The 26,938-nt window shown below is 61.6% G+C and overlaps 1 protein-coding gene across 4 annotated transcripts in view; it reads left to right on the top strand.

Annotated features, from left to right (window-relative positions):
• SCUBE1 (signal peptide, CUB domain and EGF like domain containing 1) overlaps positions 1 to 26,938 on the top strand; it is a 131,449-nt gene that overhangs the window by 66,270 nt on the left and 38,241 nt on the right. For 2 of the 4 annotated variants that reach the window (XM_043440478.1, XM_043440479.1), the window contains exons 5-8: positions 5,764 to 5,889; positions 10,092 to 10,208; positions 12,856 to 12,945; positions 24,346 to 24,462. In XM_043440478.1, the coding sequence (XP_043296413.1) occupies positions 5,764 to 5,889; positions 10,092 to 10,208; positions 12,856 to 12,945; positions 24,346 to 24,462 (450 nt within the window). The remainder of the gene's footprint in view (positions 1 to 5,763; positions 5,890 to 10,091; positions 10,209 to 12,855; positions 12,946 to 24,345; positions 24,463 to 26,938) is intronic. The other 2 variants (XM_043440480.1, XM_043440482.1) reach the window with 1 other exon arrangement.

Here is a 26,938-nt window from a genome sequence, read left to right on the forward strand (position 1 = left end):
CCGCCCCATCGCGGGCACCGAGGAGACACGCGGTCCGAGCTTGCAGGACGTAATTGGATTTGGAGGGGTTGGATCAAATTAGATTCGACCTGGCGAGCAGCCTGGCCTGACTGGCACCAGGCCCCCAAGGGCCGGGGTTTCTGGGAACAGCACTGAAACCCTATCTCACTTCCCCGCAAGGAGGGGAGACGAAGGGGGCTCTCCACTGGACTCCGCGCCATGTGGTATCAAGATGGGGAGCGGGGCCGAGGCCGCGGGCACCCCTGGTCCCGGGCAGCTCTCCTGTCCAGCTCCCAGGAGCAGGCACAGTGCAAAGCAGGGGGCCGCAGCAGGACAGAGTCAGCCAGGCCCGTCAGTCCCACAGGCTCGCAGAAGCCTGCTCTGTGCCCGGTTTAGGCTCAGCCCTTTGATCTGAAGGATCTGAAGGCACCCATGGAGATGGCTTGCCAGCTGGACCTGGCGAGGACAGGCCTGGTTGCCTCAGAAGATGGGGCCACAGCTGGGGGAGGGTCCAAGGCCCCTTCCAGTGTGGCGCCCAGGACCCCTCTCCCGGAGCAGAAGCGCTTGGGGACGCACCCCTTGCGTGCCCTGTGGGTTCACCTTGTACATTCAGACTTCCACGGGGCCCCGTGGCCCTCAGCAGAGCCGTCCGCTACCCCTGAGGCTCCAAGGCACAAAGGAAGCCAGGCCAGGCTCCAGGTGGTGGAGCCCGCGCCCTGTTCCCTGCATCGCCTTGCGCCGCCCGAGTCCCTTAGCCCCCCAACCCCATCTGTAAGGTGAGGGACTGAAGCGGGCCACCCTGGGGTCGCAGCCTGTAATCCAGAGCTTCCCAGGGCGTCATGTTAAGTGACAGAGCCTCCTAGAGGGGCTAGGGCAGGGCATCCCAGGGCGTCGTGTTAAGTGAGGGGCAGGGACCCTGATCCCACGGGAGCCTGCAGGACTTCTCAGAGCCCTTAACCTGTGTCGTGGGCTCCCTGACTCGGGCACCCTGAGGGGCCGCGTCTCACAGACTCACAACAGCGCTGCCGCAGCGGCGCTTTCCAGATTCCCTGAGGCCCTTGCCTCGTCCCCTAAATAACAGGCAACGAGTTTACTCTGCCTGAAGATAAGAAAGCCTTCACTTGTCTGTCCTCTTCCTCCACCGGGTTTCTCTCCTTTCCTCCCCTCCCCTCAGTTTCTCACCCGCCGCATCTCTGCTTTCCTCCAGTTACTGTTTGCTGACCCCTAACTCTGGTCCAGGCCCTGTGCTGGGTAGTTAGGATACAGAAAAGGGTAAAGCTCAGGTCTGCCCTCAAACTACCCAGAGTCAGGAGAGAGCAGCTGAGCAGCTACTCGCATTTAACACGGGGAGAGTGAAGCGGGAGCCACGGCTAAAAGCTTCGCTTTTTAGGGACCTGCTCTGGGCCACACACATCTCACAGTCTTCTCAGTCTTCTCGTTTGAGCCTTACAGCAACCCTTGGAGGAAAAGATGCTGACAACCCATTTCTCAGCTAAGAAAAGGGAAGAAGGCCTCGAACCAGGGGCCCAGGTTCGAGCAGGCGGGTCCTGGCCCCAACCCCTCGTGCACGAGGCTCAGTCTTCCTCAGCGTGTCTTGATGGTGTGAGCACCAGGCCGGACCTTCCGTCTGGTACCTCGGCACTTGCTCCCCAGTAAGGTGCCCTGAGCACTTGCCATGTGCAGCCAGGATTCTGGGCATGGGACACAACAGGGAGACACAGCCTCGAGGAGCTTGCTGGCTGGTGGGTGGGCCAGCCCTGGGTAGACACGCAGCGGAGGAAGTGCAGAGCCTGACTGCCTCCCACCCCTCAGCACTGTGCCCGCTGAAGGACGGGACAAAGCCAGGGGATGAGCCACACCCAGAGCGAGCGCATCGGGGAGCCACTCAGCTTGGGCCCGGGGAGGGCAGAGCCCAGCCCCTCGCTCTCCGCTTGCTCAGGAGGTGGCCAGAGTTGACCTCGGTCAGCTGAGAGCCTGTGGCCCTTCTGGAGCAGCCGCCAAGGGCGTGGCCAGGCCTGCTCCGGGCCGCCCTGCTCCCTCCCATCTGGTGGGGAGACTGGCAGTGGCCGCTGAGGGAGAGTGAGATCTAGAGGACAGGCGGGCGGGGGTCGCGACCCCGCGGGCACAGAGCACCCATGCCGAGGGCCTCCCGCTGCCCGGGGAGGCTCAGCCAGAGGGACGAGGCTTCGGGCGGACGTGATGGCTCGGCAGGAGAGCTGAGGCTCCGCCCTCAGGCTCCGCGGCCGCTGGGAGAAGGGCAGAGAGGAGCACAGCGTTCTGTGCTTCGTCGAGGGGCTGCCCGGAGAGCTTCCAGAGTCTGAATCCGCCTTCAATTTTCGTAGGCTCTTAATTCTGAGGACAGTTAATAGTGACAGGTAGATTGAAGGCAGGATGAGAAGGGGACGAGAGAGGATGGATGAGAGGGTTGGATGGCATCACCAACTCAATGGGCTTGAATTTGAGCAAGCTCTGGGAGTTGGTGATGGACAGGGAGGCCTGACATGCTGCAGTCCGTGGGGTCGCAAGGAGTCGACATGACTGAACGACTGAACTGAACTGAACTGAACGGTTTATTAGACCAGCTCTGTGCCGGCTTCCTGGTTCTGTTCATCCCAGAAAACGTGTGCCGCCTGCCAGTCATCTGGGTCCCACACGGGGTCGCGCAGTGAACCAGGGATGGGAGCCCAGCGGCCTGGGTTCCAGACCTGCCGTGTGAGCTGGGGCATCCCTCCTGCCTCGAGGCCTCTCGCTCCCCATTTGTAACCATTTGTAAGGTGGATGGACCCGGAGCCCTCCAGCCCTGACTGTCTGTGGTTCTGCCGGCCATGAAGCCGACCTTCTCGTAGCCCGTGGAAGCTGGTGCTGCACCAGGGTGGAGGGGAACAATGTCACACAGTTCCCGCGTCCCGCCGAGTCACCAGCACAGAGGAAGCCGTACCCCCGGCCCCTAGCTAGGCAGTTGTAGCCCTCTGTGGAGTGGTTGCTAGGGTCATTTTTAAATGTGATGGCGATTGTTTGACGACCACCGTCTCAGGGAGAAGGTGCCTCGGGAAGCTCTTGAGCTGAGCAGACTCCAGCCGCCTGTGAGCCTGGCTGTCGGTGACTGCTGCTTCCAGCTGTTCGCTCCCCATCAGCCCGTTTCCCAGGATGGAGGATGCTTGGGGGGAAGACCTCGCCCTCTGCCCCAGACCCTCATGGAGGAAGGGCAAGGCTATCCCATTTCCCCTCCCTTCCCTGTGGGGACAGTCAGTGGCAGGCCCAGCCAACCGAGATGCTAGCAGAAGCGAGAGTGACAAATGCCTGGAGAACTAGGGGGCAGGGCACCAGGCCCAGCTGTGCCCCCAGGGGTTCAAACAGTGTGGTTGAGAATCAGTACCCACCCCTCCTATCTCCTCTGCAAAGACTTCTCCTCTCAGCCAGCTCTCCCCCTGTTTGGGGAAATAGTCTTTAACAAACGATATGCTAATGTTAGGGCCTCCCTGGTGGCTCAGAGGTAAAGAAGCCGCCTGCGATGCAGGATATGCCAAAGACTTGCCTTTGGCAAGTCTTTAACCTTCTGGGTTGGATCCTCTTCAACCCCTGGGTCGGGAGGATCCTCTGGAGGAGGGCATGGCAACGCACTCCAGTATTCTTGCCTGGAGACTCCCATGGACAGAGGAGCCTCCCGGGCTACAGTCGGTGCGGTCACAGAGAGTTGGACAATACTGAGCAACTGAACACACATGCAGGCATACTAAATGTTAGTGAGTAATAAATTTTAACTTTCAATAGTAAATATAAATTTCCCCATTTAATCTCTAGTAAATATTTATAGCCGTCATAATATTGAACACATAAACCCAAGCTCTTCAGGCCCCAGTGTGACAATTTGATTTGCCTAAGTAGAAAAATCGAGGTGAAGGAATAAAATCAGATGAAACCAGAGGTCAGCAAAATGCACACTTCATTCATTTTGATTTGCCTTGTTTTATTCAACTTCAGACTTTTTTCCGGCCTTGATTGTAGCTGCCAAGGTGTTTGTGTGTTAAAACATCTATCACTGCCCAGTTGCCCCATGCCCATGCTTACGGTGGACGAGGTCACGATCGAGCTAGTGCTCACCTGGAATGGGAGACCCGTGAATCACCTGGGGGAGGAGTCTCTGGGTGGTGTGGGCAGACAGCAGCTCTTCGTTTCATCCACATTTAGCCCCTTGATAGACTTGTGACCTCTGCCCTCTCACTTGACCCCTGACCTCATAAATTCTGGAAACGCCTCACAAATCACCAGGAAGATAAACATCAACTGGGGTCAAATGAAGGGGGTTCCAAGCCGCTCCAGGCAGACCGAAGGGGAGATCAGGTCTGCTGGGGTGGAGAGGATGTCCCAGCAGCCGCGGGTGACTCGGGCGAGGGACCAAACGGGCCACCCCAGGGAACCCTCCTTCTCCCTGATGACTCCAGGGTCCTCGGTGCATTTTGGTGAAATTCTGGGCACGCACGTCACTGGGCAGCGTGTGGAGGCCAGAACTCTGGGGCAAATGGTCTGTAGTCCCTGGCCTCAAAGCCTGTGGGCAACCCAGCTCTGCACTCCACGAAGCTTTGCGGGGCTGGCAGTGGCAGAGACTGGGGTTTATAACCCAGGGCCCCGGTCAGGTCCTTGTGGTGCCTCTCGGTGGAGACTGGGAGCCTGGGAAGGGAGGAGATGGGGAACCCAGCCGGCTTTGGGAGGGACGAGGTTTCTGAGTCAGCTGGAGGGGCCTGCCAGGCAGGGCCACCATGAACAGGGCTCCAGATAAAAAAAGCCTGCAGGAGCTAGAGCGTGGGGGTGCCAGGACAGGAAGTGAGGGGCCCCTCCTCCGCGCCCCCGCCTCCGCCCCAGCCAGCAGGGGAATCCCTGGCAAATTGCCTTTTGAAGTTGAGGCCTCAGAGGAAAAGGTGCCTGAGATTTGCAAAAAATTAAGATGAATTTTAAAAGGAGCATCTGCCAACCAGCAGGAATCTCCGGCTGAGATTAGGAACACAGTGGTGTGTGTGGCCTGACCTGGAATAAACTCAGGGGGCCCCAGGCATGCAGGACTCTGCTCTGGGACTGGGGGTTCCGTGGGTCCAGGGGAGTGTGCTGCGTGACCAGGTACACGGGGAGACCCCCCTGGCAGCTGGGGGATGGTGGGGGCGGGTGGGGGGGTGGTTCAGAGCCCCGCCGTGGCGCTGGTGAGGACGAGCCTCGGTTGCCCTGAAGCCCAGGGGGCCAGCACAGTGGCGTTGACTAGCGCAGGAAGGCAGCGAGGGGGGCTGAGTGGGCCGCACTCCTCTCTGGGCCCAGGCGGACAAGAAAGTCTCCACCTGCCTCACGAGGGCTGAGACATGCCTGTACAAACTGAAAAGTGTTGTGCACCACCGCCATCCTTTTAAATCCACCCCCACCTGCTTTGGTGGGTAAACCAAACCACCCAAAGCCCTGACCTGAAAAGCGCTCTGGGCTATAAGCCCAGGCCCTGTAATCTGACCCGGGTCAGGAATATCTCTGTGGGTCCCGAGAGCTCGTTCACGTCCCTTAGACAAGGCCTGGTGCCTGCAGACCTGGGAACCGTGTCCTTGGCTTCTCCCTAGGGGGTCTCCATCTGGGTGGCTAGGTGCGCCCCCGTGTGTGCATGCCATGCGTGTGCTAATGGCTGCCCAAGAACGTGACGTTTGATGGTGACATTTCCCTGGTGGTTTCCTTTAAGCCTGAAATTTTCTCCCTCCCTGGTCCCCAACCCCTCTCTCGTCTGTCTCTTCCCAGAGGGTATGAACTGCATGAACAAAGACCATGGCTGTGCCCACATCTGCCGGGAAACGCCCAAAGGTGGGGTGGCCTGCGACTGCAGGCCCGGCTTTGACCTTGCCCAGAACCAGAAGGACTGCACACGTAGGTAGATGGAGGCACACGGGTCAGACATCCGCACGCGTCTCCTGCCCTGGCTTGGGGGTGGGGGTCATGGGGGCTGTCCAGTCTGCTGGATGTTACTCAAGGAGTGTGCTCAGTCCCCTGGGGTGCAGAGAAGGGCGGGGCCCCCAAAGGGGCCTGGGAGGCAGAAGGGACGGGCTGTGAACCCCAGTCTTGGGGTTTCCCTAGTGTAATACCACTGACACAGCCCCAGGCCTGGGCTGGACCTTACACAGCGCCCTGTGTGGTCGTCGGGTGACGCTCTCTGTAACCCCTTCCTTCCCCACCCTCCGTCCCCATGCCCAGAGACCCATGGGCCCCTGAACGCAAACTCTCCAGCCAGAATGGAGAGGCCACGTGTTCTCAATGGGCCAGGGCAGCCCTTGGTAACAGAATGCTATAAAGGCGGAGAGGAGCTTGGTTGGTGGGGGCCGTCCCGGCTCAGGCTGTGCTGAGCTTATGCCAGGATCAAAGACCAGAGCTCATCGCCTAGGCCTGCAAGGCCCGCTGTGCATGATGATACCCTGGGAAATCGGGACTGAACGAAGTCCCTTGTCAGAGGTGCCACTTCCAGACCAGCTTGGAGGTCAGCCTGCAGGACTCAAGCGTAGTCCGGCCTCTTGATGTGACCACCCAGCTCCCCAGCAAATGAAGTAGGGTGGTGGGTGGACTCACTCGGCGCTCCAAGCTCTGGCCACAGGGCAGCCCCCCGGCGCTGCCCGGGCAGTGGCGGGGCACAGCGTCTGCTCGCTCAGCAGCCAGGGTGCCCGGCCTGACGGGATGTTTGCCCCGATTCTGAGACAGAGCGGGGGGCCAGTGTGGGCGCCACCCATCTCGGCCAGAGACAGGCCCGCTCTCTGCTGCAGAAAAGCGGCGTGGAGGAGCCCAGGTCCAGCTCCCTGAGAGTGCGCCCAGCCCGGCCCCTGAACCAGGAGACTGAGGCCGACCACCCTCCTAAAGGAAACAACCTTTTTCTCCCCATTCTTCATCTGTGGAGAAAGCAGCAGGCCTCTGCCGGCCTGTCATCCTAAGCCATTGTGCCTCTCTCAGCTGTCTTCCGCTCCCCTCAGTCACCCAGAGCTTGGGGGAACCCACAGGTATCACAGTCCGTCAGCAGGGAGCTTGTGCTCCTGCCCCCGCTCATGATTCGTTGACTCCCCAGAGTGAAGCCACTTCCTTCTGCCCAGGTTTGGTCCCAGGTGTGGAGCAGGCTTCCTCTCCTAATCAGTCCTGCAGGATCACAGTGACCATCATGTACACTGTCCCCAAGGGGGGACCGATCAGGGACCCTGTGGGTGGGGAAAAGCCCACCTGCAGCCCGGGGGCTCCGGACAGGCCCTCATGTCCTCTGCACCAGCTGAGTCCCTGCAGCTGCAGAGAAACCTCCTGCCACCCGGCAACCTGCAGAGTAGAAAAGGTCTAACTCTAGCTTCCCGGGCCTCCCCACCAGGTACTCTGAGCTCCCTCGGGACAAAGGCCAAGGACCAGCATATGTGGCATGGGCAGGCTTGTGTGACAGGCTTGGCCGTGAGGGAAGCACACTCCTTCAGTCAGCAAGACTGGCTGAAGCCCGCCCTGGCCAAACCCTGAGCTAGGTGCCGGGGAAGAGCTGTGGGCCCCAGGAAGGGGCTGGGACCAACTGGCTGGCCACCTAGTCCTCCAGTTCTGTGTGGGATGAGTGTTACGAGGGGATGGTTTGCTCAGAGAACATCTCCTGAGGGGCAAACCGGGTCTGGGAGGTCAGGAACAAGGAAGCTTCGTGCAGGGCTAAGACTCCGTCATCCCCAGCAGAGAAGAGCTCAGCTCAAGCCCTGAACTTCAGCTGAAGCAAATGGCAGCCCTGCCTTCTCTGCTCGATGGCCAGGTGCTGCCCAGGTGTTGGGAGAGACCAGTCCCCTCCCCAAGCCAAGGAGTGGGTGACCGCCCCACAGCCCTCCTTCAGAGGGACCGCACCCTGGCCGTCCACCCAGCCAGCTCTGGTGTCTTCTGTGGGGTTAATGTGGAAGGATTAGCATAAAGTCAGCTCTGAGACGTCCCACTTGCCCTTGAGGTCACCTGAGGCCCCGGAAATTCTAGATGTGGAATTGGGCTGGGGGCTGAGGCCGGGGCTAACCTGCCACTGTGAGCTGGGACCGCAGGAGCTCTGCCCAAACGTTCCTCCCTCCAGAGCCAGCGGAGGTGTTCTCCATCCTTCTCTGGTGTGCCCAGCGCTCAGGGCTTCAGTGTTTGTTTCCATGAACGAGCTGGCCGCTCTCTGGGTACCCACAGCTCAGCCTGTGGGGTCTGTGAGTCATGTAGGCCTACCCTGCAGAGGGAGCAAGAGAAAGAGGCTTCCGTCCCCGAGCGGCCTCAGACAGGCCTGCGTCCTCTGCAGAGTCACTGGCAGGGTGCAGTCCGTCTCCTGGAACCCAGAGCTCGGAAGAACTGTCTCCTCACGGGCCCACCCCTGCCCACCCTGACAGGGCTTGCCTCAGTCTGGAAAGGCACGTGACGTCCAGCCCAAGGTGGGGCTCTACCCTCACCTGAGATCCGTGTTAAGCGGCAGCCCCTGGGGCCTTGGCTTCCCCCAGGGTCCTCCGCTACAGAGAGACGAGAGGCCCCAAGTCCAGGCTGCTGGCATCGGGGAATGCCAGGAGAAGAGATGCTCCCATGCAGCGGGGCCAGAGGGCCTGGGGACAAAGCCCCAGCTGTTTCCCGAAGCAGTCTGCGTGTCCTTGAAGTGTCACCCCAGAAGCTGGGTCCCTCCCTTGGAGGGTCGTGACGTTCCCTGTGGAGGCGGCGGCCCACCAGGGCCTCTGGTCACTGGGGTCAGTGTCGGGACCCTGAGCAGGGCTCATTCTCCTTGCGCCGTCCTCACCAGGCAGGGAGACGGGCCGGGTCCAGTTTGTCAGGGCCAGCGTCGCCCAGGCTGGAAGCCCCGGAGCCTCCATGCTGTTCTCTGGGTGAGGGAGGACCTGGCAGAGGCAGCCGCAGAACTCAGTTCCGAATCACCCGCAGTCCTTCCCTGGGGAGCTGCCACCTTCTAGCCCCAGCCCTGTTCCTGAGTTCACCTGATGGAACGTCATTCAGGCTCTGCCCATTTGGAATGTTCTGCCCCTCTGACCGTGGCTGGTCTGAGATTTATTTCTGCATACTTGATCATTATTAAAGTTTTCAAATAAATTCAGGGTGTAGGTCCAGTGCTGGACAAACGGTTAAGGTCCCCAGGAAGACACCCTGTCCTCGAGGCCCCAGTGGACCATTTGCTTTCAGGTGGCGGGCACCCTGCCATCTTAAGCGGTAAATCAGGGGCAGCAAGACGCCCTCCCGTGGAGGTCTTGGGTCTCCTTGAGCCACATCCCTCACCCTAGATGGAGAGAACAGTCGAGTTTTCTCTACAGCAAACAAACTGCCCGTTTTCCCTACTTCAAACTGGCTCCTGCTTGTTCAGCCCCCTTTTCAGCACCCCAGGTACCGATGCTCTGAAACATTTTAAGATTCTGGGCTGAAGGGCACCAGCTCCCACAGGCCACAGACCCTGCACGCTATGTGACATGTTGGAATTAACGGTCATTTTCAAAACTGCATCTGAGATTACCTTAATGCACACATGTTCTGTCTGTTCGGACATTTCCCTGGAAGGATTAGGGCTCAGGATGGACAGAGGTGGAGGGGGCTGCTGGGACTTGGCGAGAAGAGGCGTTCGTGGGGACATCCTTCCACACGCCCTGAGGCACAGTCGAGGAAAGAGAGGTCTTCGAAAGCTGAAGAAATGAGCGCCCCTCACAGGGGCCTGCCACCCCCCACCCCCAACCACTTCATGTCTGGCCCATGTTAGCAGACTTTTGGCCCATCCAGACTGGCTGTCTTAAAGTGCCCTTTGCAACCTAGGAAGGGTAAAATCGTCCCGCTTAATCCCTTTCTTTCAAAGAACACCATCTGAGTGCATCCGCTGTGTGCTCTGTCCAAAGCCCAGATGACCCAGAGTCCATTCTCTGTCCCTCCCCAGGGCCCCTCTAGGGAGTGAGCGGTTCTGTCCACCCGCCCAGAGGGGCTTGATGTCCAGGGAAGTTTGTGCCTCTGACTCATCATCTCGCACCCTCACGCCCCTCCCCGACCCCTTGAAAGGAATGGCCAACAGCAACAAGCTAATCGTTCTTGTTGTTCTGTTTGTACACACGTACGTGCCCACGGGGCCTCACTAGTAACCTGTAACTATGGAAACGGAGGCTGCCAGCACAGCTGTGAGGACACGGACACGGGCCCCACGTGCGGCTGCCACCAGAAGTACGCCCTCCACTCAGACGGTCGGACGTGCATCGGTGAGTAGCCGCCCCCGCCAAGCGCTCGCACCCCATGCCGCCTGGCCCCTGCGGGATGCTCCCCCACCCACCCACCGTGTAGCCTGACACCGCCTCCTGGTTTCCAAGCAGGGAGCTCTGGGAAACAAGACAAGGAACGGCCTGTGGGCCCCGCCGGGCTGGCTCCGGGCGTCCCCAGGGGCAGCTTCCTGCAGACACTCAGCAGGGTGGTCCAGCCCCCGGGACCAGGCACCTCTCTGCTCTGTCGCTGCCGGTTTTCTGAGGGTCCTCTTCCTCGGTGTTGGGGGGGTGGGGGTGGCCCCAGGCAGGTGGCCGGTGGGAAGGAGGAAGTGTGTGCGCCTTGGAGGGCAGCTTCTGTTCCAGAAGCACGGGGGTGTCCTCCCCTAACGGGAGACACGCTGAAGACTCCTTCCCCTCGTAACAGCTCCCCCCCCCCACCCCCCCGCCCCGGCGTGGTGCAAGCCTGCCTCCCACAGCATCTGGAAAACCGAGAGGTTTTCTCAGAACCTGCTTTCAGTCTTGTCTGTCTGGAACACCTGGGAGAGGGCCGGTGTGAATCCCCGGTCAGGTCTGGGTGATTTTTAGCTGCTTTCTGCTCCCGAGCTACGGGGCCTCTCACCAGGCCTGGTCCTCCCCAGCCGCCCACCCACCACCCCCAAAGTCCCTTCTTCTCGGGCGCCCCCTCCCATCACCCCGCCTGTTAACAGGAGGATCAATTTCACTCTGTCACCCTGCTTCCTCCTGGTCCCTATCTCCAAGGGGAAGCTTGAGTTTTTGCGATCATCTCAAGTTATAATCGCCAGTAAGTTCTTTCCTCACTCAAAAAGAACAGCCAATTTTTTTTTTTTAACTGAGAAAAAGAGGATTTTCAAAGTTGGTGCCCAGAGTTCATCCTCTTCTTTCTCTTCAACACTGGCAAACTTAGGAAACCTGCTACAAGTCAGTTATCGTATTCATTAAAAAAAAAAAAAAGTCCCTTTTCTTATCATCAGCTCGAAAGGTGTTTCTTGAGGGATTTTCGAGTGACAGGAAAGGGTTGGCAAGCCAGCAAAGCCAGGAAGCCCGGGGGCTTGCTGTAGCAGCCTGTTGCGCCCTGTGACCGCGCCCTGTACCCTGGGGAGTCGGGCGGGGGGCGTCGGAGGTCCCCAGCCCCGGCTCTCGACCCAGGTGCTGCTGCCCGAGTGGTTCTCCCTTCCTCTGTGTGGTCTCCTCTCAGACAGCCGGTTTTGGTTTCATTTTAATCTCATTCCTCCTGCTTTTCTGGTGATGGTCCCTGATTGCCTGTCTTGTCTGATAACTGACCTTCATGAATTATTTTCAGAGCCAAAAGCCAAATCAAACCAAACAACCAAGAGAAAACAAACAAACAAAAAAATTCAAAGCCAAACCCGGTCTCAGACCAGTGTCTCTATTGCAGCCTGATCCCGTCTAGAACCTCCCCTCCCGCCTCTCTCCCTGTCTCCACTGTGCCCCGGGGGCTCTCCTGGGCTGCCGGGCCCCCTTCCTGTCTTGTCTGCTGGGGTCTCCCGCAGCGGCCGCGCCTGCAATGGAGCCACCTCTGCCGGCCCCGGACCAGCGCAGACCGCTGCCGGCCAGACGCTCCCCAGCCTCGTCTAACACCTTGTCTTTGTCCACCTGGCTCATCCTCTCTTATTTATTTTTTTAAATCTTTTAATGTCTGCTGCATGTGTAAGTCCCTGCTTGGATCTACTCTCTAACATAACTCCCCCGCCCTCCCCTGCCCCTCCCCTCTCCTTAGAAGTCCTTTTCCAGGCCCGGCTCCGGGGCCCTGGCTCCCTGCTGTCCCAGAGAACTTTTCACCTGCCTTTGCTCCTTGCTCCTCGGGGCCCCCACCCCCCTCCGAGGGGAGAAGGTATCCCCCCACATGTCCCACCGAGCACAGACGCACAAGCCCTCTATAACCTCGCGAGCGTCTCTCCGGGAAGCATCGGGCAGCTCCGGGCACCCGGCCGTCTCCCTCTGCACACTCCTAAGCGGCCGCCCCCCCACCCCCACCTTGCAGCCCCTCGTTGAGCACTCCACTGTCTCGCTCCAGTCCTCCAGTGACAAGCAGGCAACCAGCGCTGCCCAAATAGACCCCCTGGTTTCTCTGTGTCTGTCCGGTTGGGTCCACTGTCGAGTGTGTCTGTGCGTCTGTTCCCCTGTGCGTTTCGTCCCCGGTCTTGCATGAGTGTCTGACCCGCGTGCACACCTTTGAGACGGGGCGCCTGCCGCCCAGGCGCGTCCATCACCGGCCCTCGCGGCGCTTTCCCCTGTCCTGAGCCTGCCTCCCCAGCCCGAGCCGGGCGTCTGTGCCTGCCTGCGTCCTCGCGAGCTCGGGCGGCTGCTGCCCGCCTCGCCGGCCCTCCGCACGTGGGGCCGGTCCGCTCTGAACTCAGCCGCCTCCTGTGTGCGTGTTGCTTGCAGATGGGCCGAGTCCCATCCGTGTCCTGCTGTGGCCACCCCTCCTCTGCCCGCACCCCGGCCCGGCCCCGAACACGCCACCTGGAGGTTCCTGGGGTTAGCCCCTCGGCGAGGACGCCGCGCCGCCCTCACGCTGCGTTGCTGTGTGTGCGCCACGCCGAGAGGCGGGAAGTGGGCTCTCATTAACCACCGGCTCCGTGTTTGTCCCTTACTTGTGTTTTAGAAAAGGATGAGGCTGCAATTGAGCGCTCTCAGTTCAATGCCACGTCAGTAGCTGATGTGGACAAGCGGGTGAAACGGCGGCTCCTCATGGGTAACACTTTTCTTCCACTTCCTTTGTTGTACTTGCACCTTTGTGCGTGTGCGTGTGTGTGTGCGTGTGTGTGGGTGGGATGTGCCAGCGTGTGGGGCGTCTGTGTGCGTGCTCGTGCGTCAGGCCATGAGTGTTGTACTGGCGCATGGCCTGTGAGTGTGCATGTGTGGGGGCTGTCTGTGCGGTGTGCCCACACGTGTGTGGTCGTGCGTGCCACGTGTGAGTGTGGGGGGCTCTGCTCCAGATGTGAACTCACTTTTCCCTTTTTAAAGTTTTTACCCTTCATCGAACACGTGTATTTCTCTGTGTGTTTGTCGCAAAGAACCCAGAGCCAGTGTCTAGGGGCCCCTGCGTGTAAGGAGACGTGTGCTGTGAACCCCTCTCCTCGCAGGAACGCCCTCGTTTGCAGTTAGGATCCCAGCATCGGCAAAGCAGCAGGAGCAGTGGGATGTGAGTGTAGAGCAGGGGTTCGGACAACACCTCCTTATCCATCTCCTCGCTGGGAGGAGCCACGTCCAGGGGGAGGAGCCACGTCTAGGTCCAGGACTGAGGGCTCTGGGGGGCATCCAGTCCACCCTGCTGGCTTTGCAGTTGGGAAACCTGGTAACCAGAGAGGGGAGGACCTGTTGGGGTCACCTAGCATCCCCTTCTGGCCCCAAGCTCCCCAGACCTGTGAATGACTGCAGCCCAAGCCCACTGGGCTGGTAGTCTCAGCCCACTTTCCCCTGTTCTCCTTGGGCCCCTACTTGCCTTGGGGGGGTCTCTGAGGCCAGCTGCACTCTGAGCAATGCCCCCCCTGCCGCGTGCATCCAGACTGTAAGGAGTCTTGTCTGGAAATACCTGGGGCAGCTCGGGACGGCTGATGCCGGGCAGGGGAAGAAAAAGGAGAAAATAACCGGTCTTCAGCCGAGCCCAGTCTGCAGGCCAGAAGAGCCGTCTGCCTCCCCATCCGTTCGTCCCTCTGGCCCGTCAGTGCCCCGCTTCTCGGGCTGCTGGCCCCCAGGTGGAACTAGGAACACAGCTGTTGGGTCACCTGGGGTGGCACTCTGGTTAGGTCACAGCAGCCTTGGGAACCGTGGAGTCAGGCAGTACACTGCCCAAGTCTCAGAAGAGGAAACTGAGGCTCAGGCTGGAAGCCCGCGCTCTGCAGTTTCTCTGTGCGGGGCTGTCTCATTGACCTGGGCCCTCTGGGTGGCCTAGGACGAGCTGAAAGGGGTGGGCTAAGAGGCTCCAGCGGCCAGGCCTGTCCACTCCCACCTGTGCGAAGGGGGGAGTCGGTGCTGTGGAAATGAGGAGGGGCTTGGTGCTCAGAGAGGAGGAGGTGGCAGGAACGTGCAAGCTGCTGGTGCTCCGAGGCCCAAGAGGGCCCGGCCCCAAGGCCTCACTTGCAGGACAGGGGGCACTGCTGCCTGAGGCCAGCGTGCCCAGGAGCTGGGCTCCCAGGTGCCAGGCACCCCCCCTCCCAGCAAAAGGATGGTGGTGGAAGAGGGCTGAGCTGAGTCAGCATCAGGCAGGTGGGTGGAGAAAAGGCCCCCATCCGTGTCTGGTGAGAGTTGGCAGAGAGAGCAGCCCAGAGCACCTCCTCCCAGCAGGCGGCCCGCCCCGGTTCGCCTTCCCCAGGTGGAGATGGACCATTCAGGTTTTGTATGCGTCCGTAGGCCCTTTGACTTAGAGTTATTTCAGACATATTTTGTGCCCAGACCGCAGAGGTCACAAGTCCCTCAGACGTCTGCAAGTTGTTGAACTAGCAGTCTCACCTCTGAACACCAAGAGCCAAGGGCTCCCAGCGGGGCAGGGCTGGGAGGCGAGCCCTGGGCACACAGGCACCCAGGCCTGGGGGGCAGGTCAGGGGACCCCTCGCCTGACCCCTTGCACCGGGTCGGGGGGCAAGATGGATGCTGATTGGCTGCCCACCTGATGGTGTCCCTGCACCCCCACGCCCTTAGAACCTGTCCGGCCCCCCAGGCAGGAGACCGCCCCCACCCCACCCATCTGGTCTCCCTACAATACCTGCCACAGGGGGACAAGGGCCCACAGCCAAGACTGCATGCCCAGAACTAGGTAATTATCCTCAGAAGCGCCGGGGAAAGGCACCGTCTCGAGCCGTCCTTCTTCCAGAGCTCACGGTTCTTTTCACGGGTCCCCTTGGAGAGCAGCCTAGGGCGGTACAGACCGAGGAAACTGTTGGGCTGCAAGCCCACCTACTAGAGCCCACTGGGGCCTGGCTGCTCCCAGGCTGGATGAAGAGAGGGAAGGAGTGGCCTAAAGTGAGGGAGGTGACCATCCCCACCCTGCCGTGCTGGTCCGAGCACACCTGGGACGTGGGGTTCAGAGCCCAGCCTCCGCATGGAGCGTGGAGCCTGTGGCTGGCGGCCCTGCTCAAGCCCCATTTTAGGTCCTGGTGCAGGGAGGCGTGTGGAGGAGGCAGGGGAGAAGGAGCTGGCTCGCCTGTTCAGGAGCCGATGAGACTCGGAGGAGTTCTATGGCAAGGGCAGACCCTCGGCCACTCTTGACAGCTGCAGTGGCCGCACGGCCTCACAGGAGGACAGAGGCAAGGGGCTGTTCTGAGAGAAGGCTGGGGTCCGGAATACCCCTGCGTGGTCTGCTGGCCCCCTCAGACAGAGCCGGGCACCTGTGGTGCGGTCTCCTGGTGGCTGAGATGGCCTGGCAGGTGTCTTCCGGCCCTGAGGTGTGATTATCGCCTGTGTGGCTGCAGTTTGTTTTCAGGGTGGGTCAGACAGGACTGGGAGAGGGGCCTCCTTTGCCCCTCCAGAAGCGAGTGGGCGCAGGGCTGCTTCTGGCAGCCCCGAGGGGCTCCGTGGCGCAGGCCCAGGCTCGCCACCCTCAGCGGTGACCTCACGTCAGCAGTAGGCCCAGGGTGAAGCCCCTTCCGTGTCTCAGAGAGGGTAAGCGCCCACCTCCTCCCAGCAGGCGGCCCGCCCCGGTTCACCTTCCCCAGGTGGAGATGGACCATTCAGGTTTTGTATGCGTCCGTAGGCCCTTTGACTTAGAGTTATTTCAGACATATTTTGTGCCCAGACCGCAAAGGTCACAAGTCCCTCAGACGTCTGCAAGTTGTTGAACTAGCAGTCTCACCTCTGAACACCAAGAGCCAAGAACACCAGGACAGAAGCAAAAAACTTCAGAGGACACAGACTGTCGGAGCTAAAACCCCGGCCCTTTCCCCCATTTCAGCCTCTCAGTTCCTCTCTGGGAGCCTGCTCTTTCTTTCCCCAGGGCCTGGCGTTTAGGGCACAGGGGTCCCGAGTTTTGAAACCTGAACCCACAAGCCAACTGAAATCCAACAGTGCCTCTCCCTCACGCCAGGGCTGGCTGCGGTCCTCAGGGGCTCCCCGGAAGGGCAGTGGCCTGGGGCCACTCAGAGCCAGGTGGCTCTGCTCCACCCTGGGGGTCTCAGTCACCCCCAACAGTTGCTTTTGACGGCTACCCCCAGTCCCTGAGCCCAGGCTAAGAACAGGCAGAGTTCTGTGGAAAGAGGCCTCAAGGATGTAACCAATTTTAGATTCCCATTAAAATCAGTTAAAATGTTTGGATCTGGGGGCTGGGGGGTAAATTTCCGTAATCCGGCCGACTAACGTGAGAAGCGTCTGAGTCGCAGTTCAGTTTACCACGGGCCTCTGGGGCCCTGCTTACCGCCAGACTCATGGGACCCTGGGAGTCAGACTTGTCAGCTCCAGGGCTTGAATCAGCGCCTTTCCCACAAGTGTGCCCGGAGCAGACGCCGGATTGGTTTCCCGTTGCTGCCGTTCACAAGTTAGCACAGCCTTAGTGCCTCCAGGCAACACCAGTGCACTGTCTCCCGTGGGTCAGAAACTCGACTCGGGTGTCAGCAAGGGCCGCTTTCCCTCCGGACGTTCTAGGAACGGATCCGTGTCCTTGCCTTTTCTGGCTTCCAGAGGCCACCCACGTTCCTCCATCTGCAGAGCCCGCAGCCCTACACCCCTCTGAGCCTGCTTGCATCTCCACGCCTCTCTCTCTGGCCTCTCGCTTCCACCTCTAAGGACCCTTGTGACCACACTGGGGCCCGCCCAGATAAGCCAGGGCAACCTCCCATCTCAGGCTTAATTCAATCACATCTGCAAAGTCTTTTTGCCACGGGGGGTTACAGGGGAGTAAGACACAGCCCTTTTAGGGGCTGCGGTTCTGCTGACCAGGGACGGTCCAAACTGGGGCTGGGCAGACGCTTCCAGCTCATCAGTCAGCTGTGAGCTCCACTGACGCAGAGCCCACCGCTGTGCTATCCCTGGATTTACCCCGGGAACCCCAGTCTCCCCACACAGGGCAGGGGCTGGAAGCATGGGAGCCATGGATGGGGCCCTAAGCCCTGTCCCCGCCCCCTTCAGGGGGGCTTCCGGCAGCCCCTGCAGTCTCCCCAGCGGTGAGCACCCCCGGTCCCCCAAGGCGGTCGGCACACTTCAGCGCATGCCCTCTGCTTCCCAGTCAGCCCCCATGAGTCCCCCCACAACCCTGCGAAGCAGCTGTCCCCACTCTTCAGATGAAGAATTCAGGCCCTGGGTGGGGAAGAGACCCAGCCTGGGCCACGCTTTCGGTGAGCAGTGGTCTGGGCCGAGGGTCCAGGCCCGTGGACTCTCCCGAGCCCAGGGCCCTCAGTCGGGAGGAGAGCAGGCCGGAGGCTCGGGATGAAGCTCGGGTGTGTCGGCCCGGCAGCCAGCCGGGTGGACTCACCCCTGCTGAAGGCACATTCACAGCCTGGCCTCTGAAGGGCCCCCGCGAGCCCGGGACAGCAGAGACGCCCACGTTTGAGCCCCAGTGACCACGGCGTAGCTGACCTTGAGCCCCGACTTCCGCGGGGTCCTGCCCTGTCCACAGCCTCACCTCCTGGGCACCTTGAGAGTTGGCCCTGAATTATTTCCCATTTTACCGGTGAGAAAACCGAGGCGCAGAAGGGGAGCCAGGCACTCCTCCCCGTGCACCCCCCACGGCTGGCAGCCGCCCAGCTCCCTGCCCCTCTGCGCCTCTGGGCAGGGCGCCCAGGTTTCCCTTCCACTGACGGGGCTGGGCGTTCCCTGGCTGGGCTCAGGGGACCCCGAGGATGGGCCGGGCCGGGCCGTCTGTGCCCAGACAGGGCGGCGCTCAGGCACGGGGGCTGTTGGCAGAGCCCCAGGAGCGGACTGAGGGCTGGAGGCCCGGCAGGCCCAGGGCAGACGGGCTGGGTGCAGCGCTGGCGGGAGCAGCGGCTGGCATGGGCGCGCAGACCAAGCCCCGTGCTGTCCCCAGCCTCCTAAACCACACACGTGACCGCCCCGAGAGGTCAGTCTCTCGACCCTCACACGCCTCCTCCCCAGCCTCCCAGCTCCTCTGTCCATCACCTGCCTGCCACCTCTCTTCTGCAGCCACCATCTCTAGGCCCCTGGGTCTTTTCACTAACCTGCGCCCCAGACCCCCTCCTCCCACCCCGAATCCCAGACCCACACATTCTCTCACCTCCACATGCCCCTCAGGCCCTGCACACGCAGCCTGTGCCAGGCTTCCTGCATCCGTGGGCCGTGTCACCTGCCCCTCTGTGCCCAGGGGCCATCCTGTGCACTTCTACCTGGCAGAGGCGTGTCCAGACCTCACTGGACTTTCCCTGCCACCCGCATCCCCACAGCTTGCCCCTCTTCCTCCAGCACCTGTTTTGTCACAAGTCTGGGAGCCCCCGATGGGGGACAGGTCAGATGGCCTCTGGGGACACCACTGCTCAGGGCTTTGATCAGAGCCGGAGCCCAGGGGAAGCTGGTTGGCTCAGAGCAGGGATGAAGGCTTCCTGGAGGAGGTGCCCAGGGAGGAGCAGGACCTCACTGCCTACTCTTTCACGCAGACGGGTGTCTGGCCCAGAGAGAAAGGGCGGGACCCGGAGCCTGGATGAGCCTGGCCGTGGGAAGGGGCTCAGGCAGACCCCAGGTGAGGGAGGTGGGCAACACAAGGCAGTTCCCCAGGTCAGGCTCAGCAGGGGTGGTGGGCAGCTGGAGGGAGATGGAGGGTGGGACCCGAGGGCCAGGCAGGCACCCTCCTCCAGCCAGGGCTGAGCCCCGGGCACTGAACCTGTGTTCACCCCTGTCCCTGAGCTGATGCCCAGCGCTGCTGGTCAGCGGGGGTCCCAGGTGAGGCTCTGAGCTCCTGCCCTCAGCTTAGTCACACACACGTCCACAGTCTCACTCACACACTCACGCATACACACACACCAGGGCTAGTGGAAGGAGGCGGGATGTGGCGATTTAGCTACATCAAGAGGTCAAACGAGGGGAGGAGCAGGGTGCCCGACAGTCAGAAGAGGTGGCAGGGTGCTGCTGGCCCCGGGCAGGGAAACTGAGGCTGGGACTAGCCCACGGCTCCCCTGTGAGCCGGGCAGAGCCAGGGAGCCTGGCGCCTGGGTCCCCGGCCAAGTCTGGCTGGAGGGGCCGCAGGGCACCGAGGGACGGTTACCAACCCGTGACCTTCCTGAGGCTGCTTCCGCCCGCCAAGCCCCCCGCACCTCCTGTTCAGCGGATATATGGCCCTGAGCCCTCCCTCCTGAGGGTGGGCCTCGAGCGAGAGGCCGCACGCCAGCCCCCCGTGCCTGCCCTCCACGGCCTCCACTTACAGAGGAAAGGCAGGAGTCACAGGCCAGGGAGGAGGCTTCCTGCCACGGCGTGCCCTGCCACCCACTTAAGCACAAAACCTCAGTGTCCTTCTGGGCCTTTCGAGATCCCGCAAACCAGACGAAGAAACCTCCCCAGGGTCTCCCGGCCCCACCCCTGGCCTCAGCTCCCCGGCACGGGCTGCCACAGACCACAGGGTGCCATCCTCAAGTCCAGGAGATTCTGCCCTCTGAGCCCCGGTGAGAAACCCCCGCCCTCCGGGCAGGCCCATGGGAAGGGAGTTGCCCCTGGAATCACAACCCCACCCGGTGCCTCCGGGGAGACAGTCCTACTGACAGAAACCTCCCCCGTGGCAAGTCGAGCTCCCTGGCAGCGGGAGCCCTGAGGGGTGGCGTGGGCCTGCGGTCCTGGCCTCCACCACCGCCTGCCTCCTAGCTGCCCTGAGCCCCCTTCCCCCACGACTCCCACACTCAGCCGTCACCATCACACCAGCCTGTGCCCTGGGGCCCAGCTCCCCGCAGAGGCCTGGGCACTCTGGGGCGGCTTCCCCCAGCACCCCGGCCTAGGGGGGCCCTGTGGGGAAGGTCAGCCGCACTGTGGCGCTTGGTGAGGGACCCCAGTGCTCACGACAGGCTGCAGGGTGACCAGGGGTCGGGGGGCCGGCACACAGAGGCTGGGCAGCAAGGGAGACCGGCCGCTGTGTCAGGGCCTGGCCCAGGAGCGGGGCTCTTACCCCAAAGTGTTCGGAGCCACCGAGGGCTCAGGAGTCACCTGCGGGAGAGGGTTCGGGCTCAGGGGGTCTGCTGCGGGCTCCAGGGGACCCTGGGGGCAGAAAGGCAGGTGGGCCAGCTCCAACAGGCCGGACACATGTCAGCGGGGACTTTGGGCTGCTCCCACCACCAGGGTGAGGCCTTCAAGGGGCAGGGCAGACCTAGGGCTGGCAGCATCTCTGTAGGTCCCCGGGCCAAACCTGGCTCACCTGCTCAGAGCCTCTCGGGTGTCACGGGACTTGCCCAAGCTCGCAGGACCAGCGTCGGGAGTGGTGTTTTCTGCCCCCATATAGCTCCTGTTTCAGCCAGTACACTGTGGCTGAGACCATCCTTCAGGCCGGACCTGGCCCCAGATCTAGGGTGGTGCACGCAGGCAGTGCCAACTGAAGGGGCCATACCGCCGTCCATTCGCATCAGACCCTGGCTGGGCTGCGCGGCAGGTCCAGCTGAGCGGCCGCCTAGGCTGCCCGGCGTCTGCTCCCCCTGCGCGGTGTCTGCTCCCCCTCCGTGTCCTGGGCTTGTCATGGGGCTTGGTTTGAAACAGGGCTCCCCTCAGGGAAAGACTAAACATGGCCCTTTTAACCCATCTGGGTTTTCCTGCCTACTGGAGAGGGTTGTTCACCCCCAAGTCCCTTTCCACTTCAGTCCCCTGACCCCAGGCTCAGCCTCCCCCTGGCCCAGTTGCCAACCCAACTCTGTGGGGTGAGAGTTCTACCCACTCTCTCGGCGAGGAGGCCAGGCACTGGGGCATGTATCGCTGCCCCCTCGGGCCACCAGCTGTGCTGCGTGACCGGGGCCCCCCGCCCCTGGGCCCTGCCCTCAGAAGGGCCCACAGTTGACTGAGTGCTTGGCTGTCTTGAAATTCTTAACGATTTTTGAACAAGGGCCTTTCATTTTTATTTCACCCCGGGTCCCACAGATCATGTGCCTGATCCTGCCTAGGAAGGTACCCAACTTCTCTGAGCCTTAGTTCCTCCACCTGCAAAAGGGCCCCCCACCCCTGGGGCTCTGCAAGGCTGTGGAGGTTGGAGGATGAGACGGTGTGATGCCAGTTGCACGGGGCGGCACCCCGGGAGGGGCCCTTCCAGGTGGAGAGGAGAGGTTTTTAGAAAGACCCAGCAGCTGTCTTGGAGAGGCAAGTGCAGGGAGACACCAGCGGGCTCAAGGGTCCAACGGGAAGTCTCAAGACCCCGGGACAGTACTCTGGGGTTTGGCTTTGTCCCCTGGACCTAGCCTCCAGCCTCCCTTGGCAGTGTGAGCTCCTGGGTGAGATGTGACCGCAGGCAGCTGCCCTCAGATGCCAGCTCCTTCTGGCCCCCGGGAGCCAGTGGGAGGCGAGTGAGAGCCGGAGGAGATGGCCTGTGCTGCTGGGCCCAGAGCCTCTCCCTGGGCCTTCTCCGGGCCAGAGAGCCTGCTGCCGCCATTCACCCTTTGCAGCTGGGGTGCCCCTGTAGTCACGGGGGAGGACAGGGCCGTCTGGTTTCTGCATCTGAGGCAGCTGTGGCCTGGCAGCAGGCTGGGTGGCCCCTGGTCTTGGGGTGCAGAGAAGTGAGGCTGTCCTTTGAGGCACTTGGAGACAGGGGGCCTGAGGGTGAGCCAGGCCAGGATCCCCCCTCGGAGCAGCCAGTAGGCTCTGCTTGGAAACGCCCCGGGGATGAAGCTCTCAGTCCCACCCAGGCCAGCCTGTCAGTCCCTGGCCCCCACCGTAAAGCCCAGAGGACTGGCTGTGCCTTGCTGTCAGCTTTTCCGTATGTCTCCCACTCAACAGTGTCCGTGAACCTCAGGACAATGGGTGGGCATGGCAGAAACGGCACAGGGGCAGGTCCCCGTGTGGGCAGGCTGATGGCTGGTCACTCGCCTCACTCACCCCTCCCCGCCCGGAACAGGGCCTGGCAGAGAAGGCCCTGAGTGAATGCCGGCTCTTAGCGTTACCATGTGAGCCCCAGGGTACTGGCTGCCCCGAGTGGGGCCATGGTCTGGAGGAGCGGGACCCCCGGGGGGTCTGCTTCTCAGGGTCACAGCCCCCAGTGCCCGCGGCACGTCCCACCTCCACCGCCAGGGAGAGGCCAGGCCGTCATCCCCTTGACACCGGCTGCGCCCCATCCCTGCTCCCGGGCCTCCCCCGCCTCTCCCAGGCCTGGGCTTGACCACTGGCACCTGGAAAGCAGGCAGGTTCTCTGTGCCCTCTCCAGAGAGGGGTCTCCCACATGAGAGGCACCTGGGGGGCGGGTACCTGGGCTGTGGGTTTGAGAGTAGGAAGCGGGATTTTCCCTCTGTAACCTCAGGAGAGGAAACTAACATTTGTTAAGCGGCTACTGCAGGCTGGGCCCCGGGCTGGGTGCTGTGGAGGGTGGGGTTTCTTTGACACCCACCCCCTGGCCCTGGGGACAGAAGGCTCACTGTCCCCCGCCAGGCGTGGGTGCTGGGATGGAGCCCCGAGGGCTGGCCTACCTGGGTCACTTGGTGAATGACAGCGTCAGAGGCGCCCCCTGGCCGCCCCGCGTCCACTGGCCCCAGGAGGCAGGCGGGTGGGGAGACGGGAGGGCCCGGGCAGGTGCACGCGGTGCAGAGCTCGGCCCACACTAACGTCGAGGTCTGCCTGCCTGAGCAGAGCGGGGTGGGGGGCGAGGGCCTCCTTTCTGCATCTGGGCCTCGGGAGGCTCCTTGTGTAGACGGCCTGTGAGCTGGCCTTGAACCGTGAGCAGACAGGAGGCCTCCAAGGCAGCGGGCAGCACACTCCACAGCAAAGAGGTGGATGCCGCGCCCAGCCAGCCGGGGGCCGGGCTGTGTGGAGACAACACCGGAAGGCTGTGGGGTCAGAGCCAGGAGACCGGCCTTTCAGTAGTTGTCACGGCTCGAACTCTCACAGTATAGACGTTAGCCTCAAGGAGCGGGAGCCCCTGAGTTCAGGGTGTTCAGGATGACCCCCAGAATCACACGCACGCAGGGAGAAAGCTGGCTTCCTCCCCTCCCTGCTCCGACCACCCCCGAAAGGTGAAGCTCACAGGAAGGGCGTTAGCAGCAGGGACTCCCGTACTCAGTCATCACTCCCACGCTCATCTCCAAGCTCCGCCTGGAGAGAGCCGAAGGCCACTTGCAGGAAGGCAGGCACCACAGAAGGAGAGACAGGGTAAACCGGTTGGGAGAAGCCTCAGGGAAGAGGCCCACTGGGGCCAGGCCCCCCGGGGGGAGCCACGGTAGGCAGGCAGGGAATTTCCGGTTATACGAGCGGACGCCCTCAGCACCTCACTTCCTAGCCGCACAGAGGAGAGGGAAGCCCACTCGGGCACAGTTCCCACAAGATCAAAGGGCGCCAGATGCCCAGGCAGAAACCCGGACTGAAAGGCCCAGGGTCCCGGGAACTAGGCTCCTCCGTGTGCCCCAGTGACCCGGGCGTGCCAGCCCCTCCCCGGGCCTGGGGAGGCTCACTCTCACCGCACGACAGGCTCAGTGACCTCCGCGATCCCCCCAGCCACTCCAGCTCCTTTGAATTTGAAAAAGAAAAAAAAAAATCACTAGACTAGCTTCAAGTGGACAAAAACCAGACACTCTGGCTTATTGCTCAGTGAGAACAGATGTTGGGCTGAGAGCCTCATCAAGGTGAGGGATAGTGTGTGGGCTCTGGGAGCCTCCCCTCGCATCTCCACGGCTGAGACAAGCTTGGGAACCCCAGTAACTGCCAGTCTGGATTTGGCATCTGAATCCAGGCAAGGCAAGAGTTTCGGAGTCTGTCCCTGGGCGGTCAACTCCCAGCCAGGCCCATCGCGGCACTGGCCCTGGTGAGTGGTGTTGACCCTGTGGGCTCAGCCTCCTGCAGGTTCCAAAGCTTGCCCATCCAACGTCATCTTGCGAAGGGGCAGTGTCATTCTCCCATTTGACAGACCGGTAGCCTGAGGTTCAGAGAGGCCCCATGGCTAGAATTTGAACTCAGGTCTCCAGTCTCAGGAGACGTCCCACCAAGGTTGGGGAAAGGCAGGGGGCTTCTGTCCCAGGAGACTGAGACCCTCTCTTCCTGTCTGCCTCCTCAGAGACATGTGCGGTGAACAACGGAGGCTGTGACCGGACGTGCAAGGACACGGCCACCGGCGTGCGCTGCAGCTGTCCGGTGGGATTCACGCTGCAGCCGGATGGGAAGACGTGCAAAGGTGAGCACAGGCCGCCCCCCTCGCCGGGCCTGGGGCGGGGCAGGCAGGGCAGGCGGGGGGCTGCCCGCTTGTGCTGTGCCTGAAGCCGCGTGTGGCTGCAGGGGTGAGGGTGTGTTTCTGTTGAAGAGGCGGAGAAGAGGGAGTCAGGCCCAGCGCTCTGCAGTGGGGCTCAGGGGCCCCTGGTTCCACTGAATATCGACAGGCTTAAGTGGGGCTCGATGCCAAAGAACGTGGCTGTGCCCTGGGTTGAACAAGCGGGGTGCCTTTACTTGGGGCTTCCTGGGCCAGCAGAGGTTCCTTGTGGCCTCCCGGGAGCTGGGCGGGGTCGGTTCCTTGGCTCGCTGACCTTAGTCGGGCAAGTCTTGCAGAGCTGGGGGGAGGCGGGGCTCAGGGCTCAGGCCAGGACAGGATGGTCTTCTTGTTGGCGCTGGGCCAATGAGGACACTGTGCACCCTCATCCCCGGAGGAGGGAAGGTTAGGGGCGGGGGTCTCAACTGAAGGACTAAGAATGAAAGAAAATCAGAAACAGGGGTGGGGGGATCAGGAATGGGCTGGTTTGCTGGCTGCCAGAAGCCAGAGAAGAGTGAGCTTTCTCTGACTCACCCTGCCAGGAAGTGGGCAGGCCTGGAGGCCAGCGTGGAAGGGGAGAGGAACTTGAACGTCCAAAACCCAGTGGGTGAAAACATTTACAGCAGAGGCTTAGGGTGACTTTAAGGAGTCCGAGATGGGCTTTTTTGAAGCCTATAAAAATAGACGGGGTATGACTTCTCCTCCCCAGCCACTTTGCTGGGAAGAACCTAGTGATTATTGACAGAAATAACGGTTCTTCCACCTATTTATTTGAAAATAAAGCCCTTCTGTAGCCCCCGCTCAGCCCACTTAGAGTGAGATGTGTTCCCAGTGGGCGGGGGGCTGGGGTGGCAGGCCAGGGCTATCTGAGGCCTTGCACATGGGCTTGGTGCCAGGAGGCCTGGCCCAGGTCCACCACAGACCCGGCGGTCCTCACTGCCCAGCAGCGTCACGGCAGGCCTGGCCCGTTGCCCTTGGAGCCTGGACAGAAGGTGGTAGAATCTTCTGTGATTCTACAGGGTGTGGCTCCTCCACACCCCTGCAAGGTCCAACGCCAACCCAGGAGCTGAGGGTGGGGCAGGCTCAGTCCTGACACAAGGCCAGGAGCTCGCCGCTGGGAGCCGACCTGTCTGGACCGGACAGGAGCCTCAGCAGTCACGTGGCCCCCAAGGAGCACTAAGGGGGTGCTGAGTGCTGCCCCCTGCCCATCCACGGTGGGCCATGGGGCATCCGTTCTCCTCCACCTTGAGGCTAGTATAGGGGACATCCACACAGGGGAGGGCAGCTGTCCACACAGCCCCAGGCCCACCGGTCTGAGCCCCTGACCATGTTTCCTGTGATTCCTCTTAATACAACTGGGCCCTTTAACCAGAGCTGCCCCTTTGCCTTCAGCCAGACCTCCTCACTCCCGCTGCCCTGGAGTCGGAAGGCCTCTTGTTCACTCAGGCCCTAGGTTTTCTGGGCAGGTGCAGGGCAGGCCGGTGAATGAAGCAGAGATTCCTTGTGCCCCGGGATCTTTTATTGAGTAAAGAAGACAGAGTTTAATGTTTAAAGATCACCAAGATAAGCATGTATCATGAACCCCTTGGTGTTGGGTAGAGTAGTCCTGCGGGGCGGGAGAACGAGACCGGGCCTGGCCTGGACCAGGGGTGGCGAGGGAGGGGGCCAGAGGAGGAGGCTCTAATCCTGGCCCCATGACTGCTGTGCAGAGGCCGGGAGTTCCAGGACCCAAAGCAGCCCGTGCGCCCAGATCTGGGGGAGGCTGGGCTGAGGGAAGGGGTTGGCCCTTCATCCTGAGATGCTATTGGGCAGGAGCAGTGCAGGTCAGGCATTTGTTCTGAGACGGTCCCTGCTGCTCTGGGGACAGGGGTTTCGGGGGCTCCAGAGCAAGGTCTGGAACAGCAGTGTGGCAACACCCAGGCTCAGGTGACAGTGCATTGGGCCAGGGATCAGTGGAGGTGGAGAAGGACAGTCTGGACATTGCCGTGCATGTTAGAATTTATGGCTTGTGGGACTGGTCCAGAACTGCATAATACAAATATCGTAACATCTTCAAATGAGGGAACCCTTGAAACCAAGTGTTGACCTCAAGACCCCAGGGTTTGGTGTCTCAGAGCTTTGGGCTTACAGCCCGAGTTTCCCAGGACCTGGCTGGAGGGGGTGCAGGGCAGGGTGCAGGGGCCCAGCAGGGACAGGCCAGCTTGCGGGGGTCCCCTGGCCCTGAACTTCTGGCTCCTCGGTCAGCGTGCACACCCAGGTCTTGGCACTGGCCCAGAGGAAGATACCAAAGATTCAGTGTTTTCTGGAAGCCAAATGATGGTTGTTAAGCAAGACCAACCATTGGAGGTCTTGGAAGATCCAGAACTGAAAACCCTGGATGGCTGGGGGTCACAGGGGCAGGGGGAGG

This window comes from Cervus canadensis, chromosome 21 (genome assembly GCF_019320065.1).
Source record: "Cervus canadensis isolate Bull #8, Minnesota chromosome 21, ASM1932006v1, whole genome shotgun sequence".
NCBI lineage: Eukaryota > Metazoa > Chordata > Mammalia > Artiodactyla > Cervidae > Cervus > Cervus canadensis.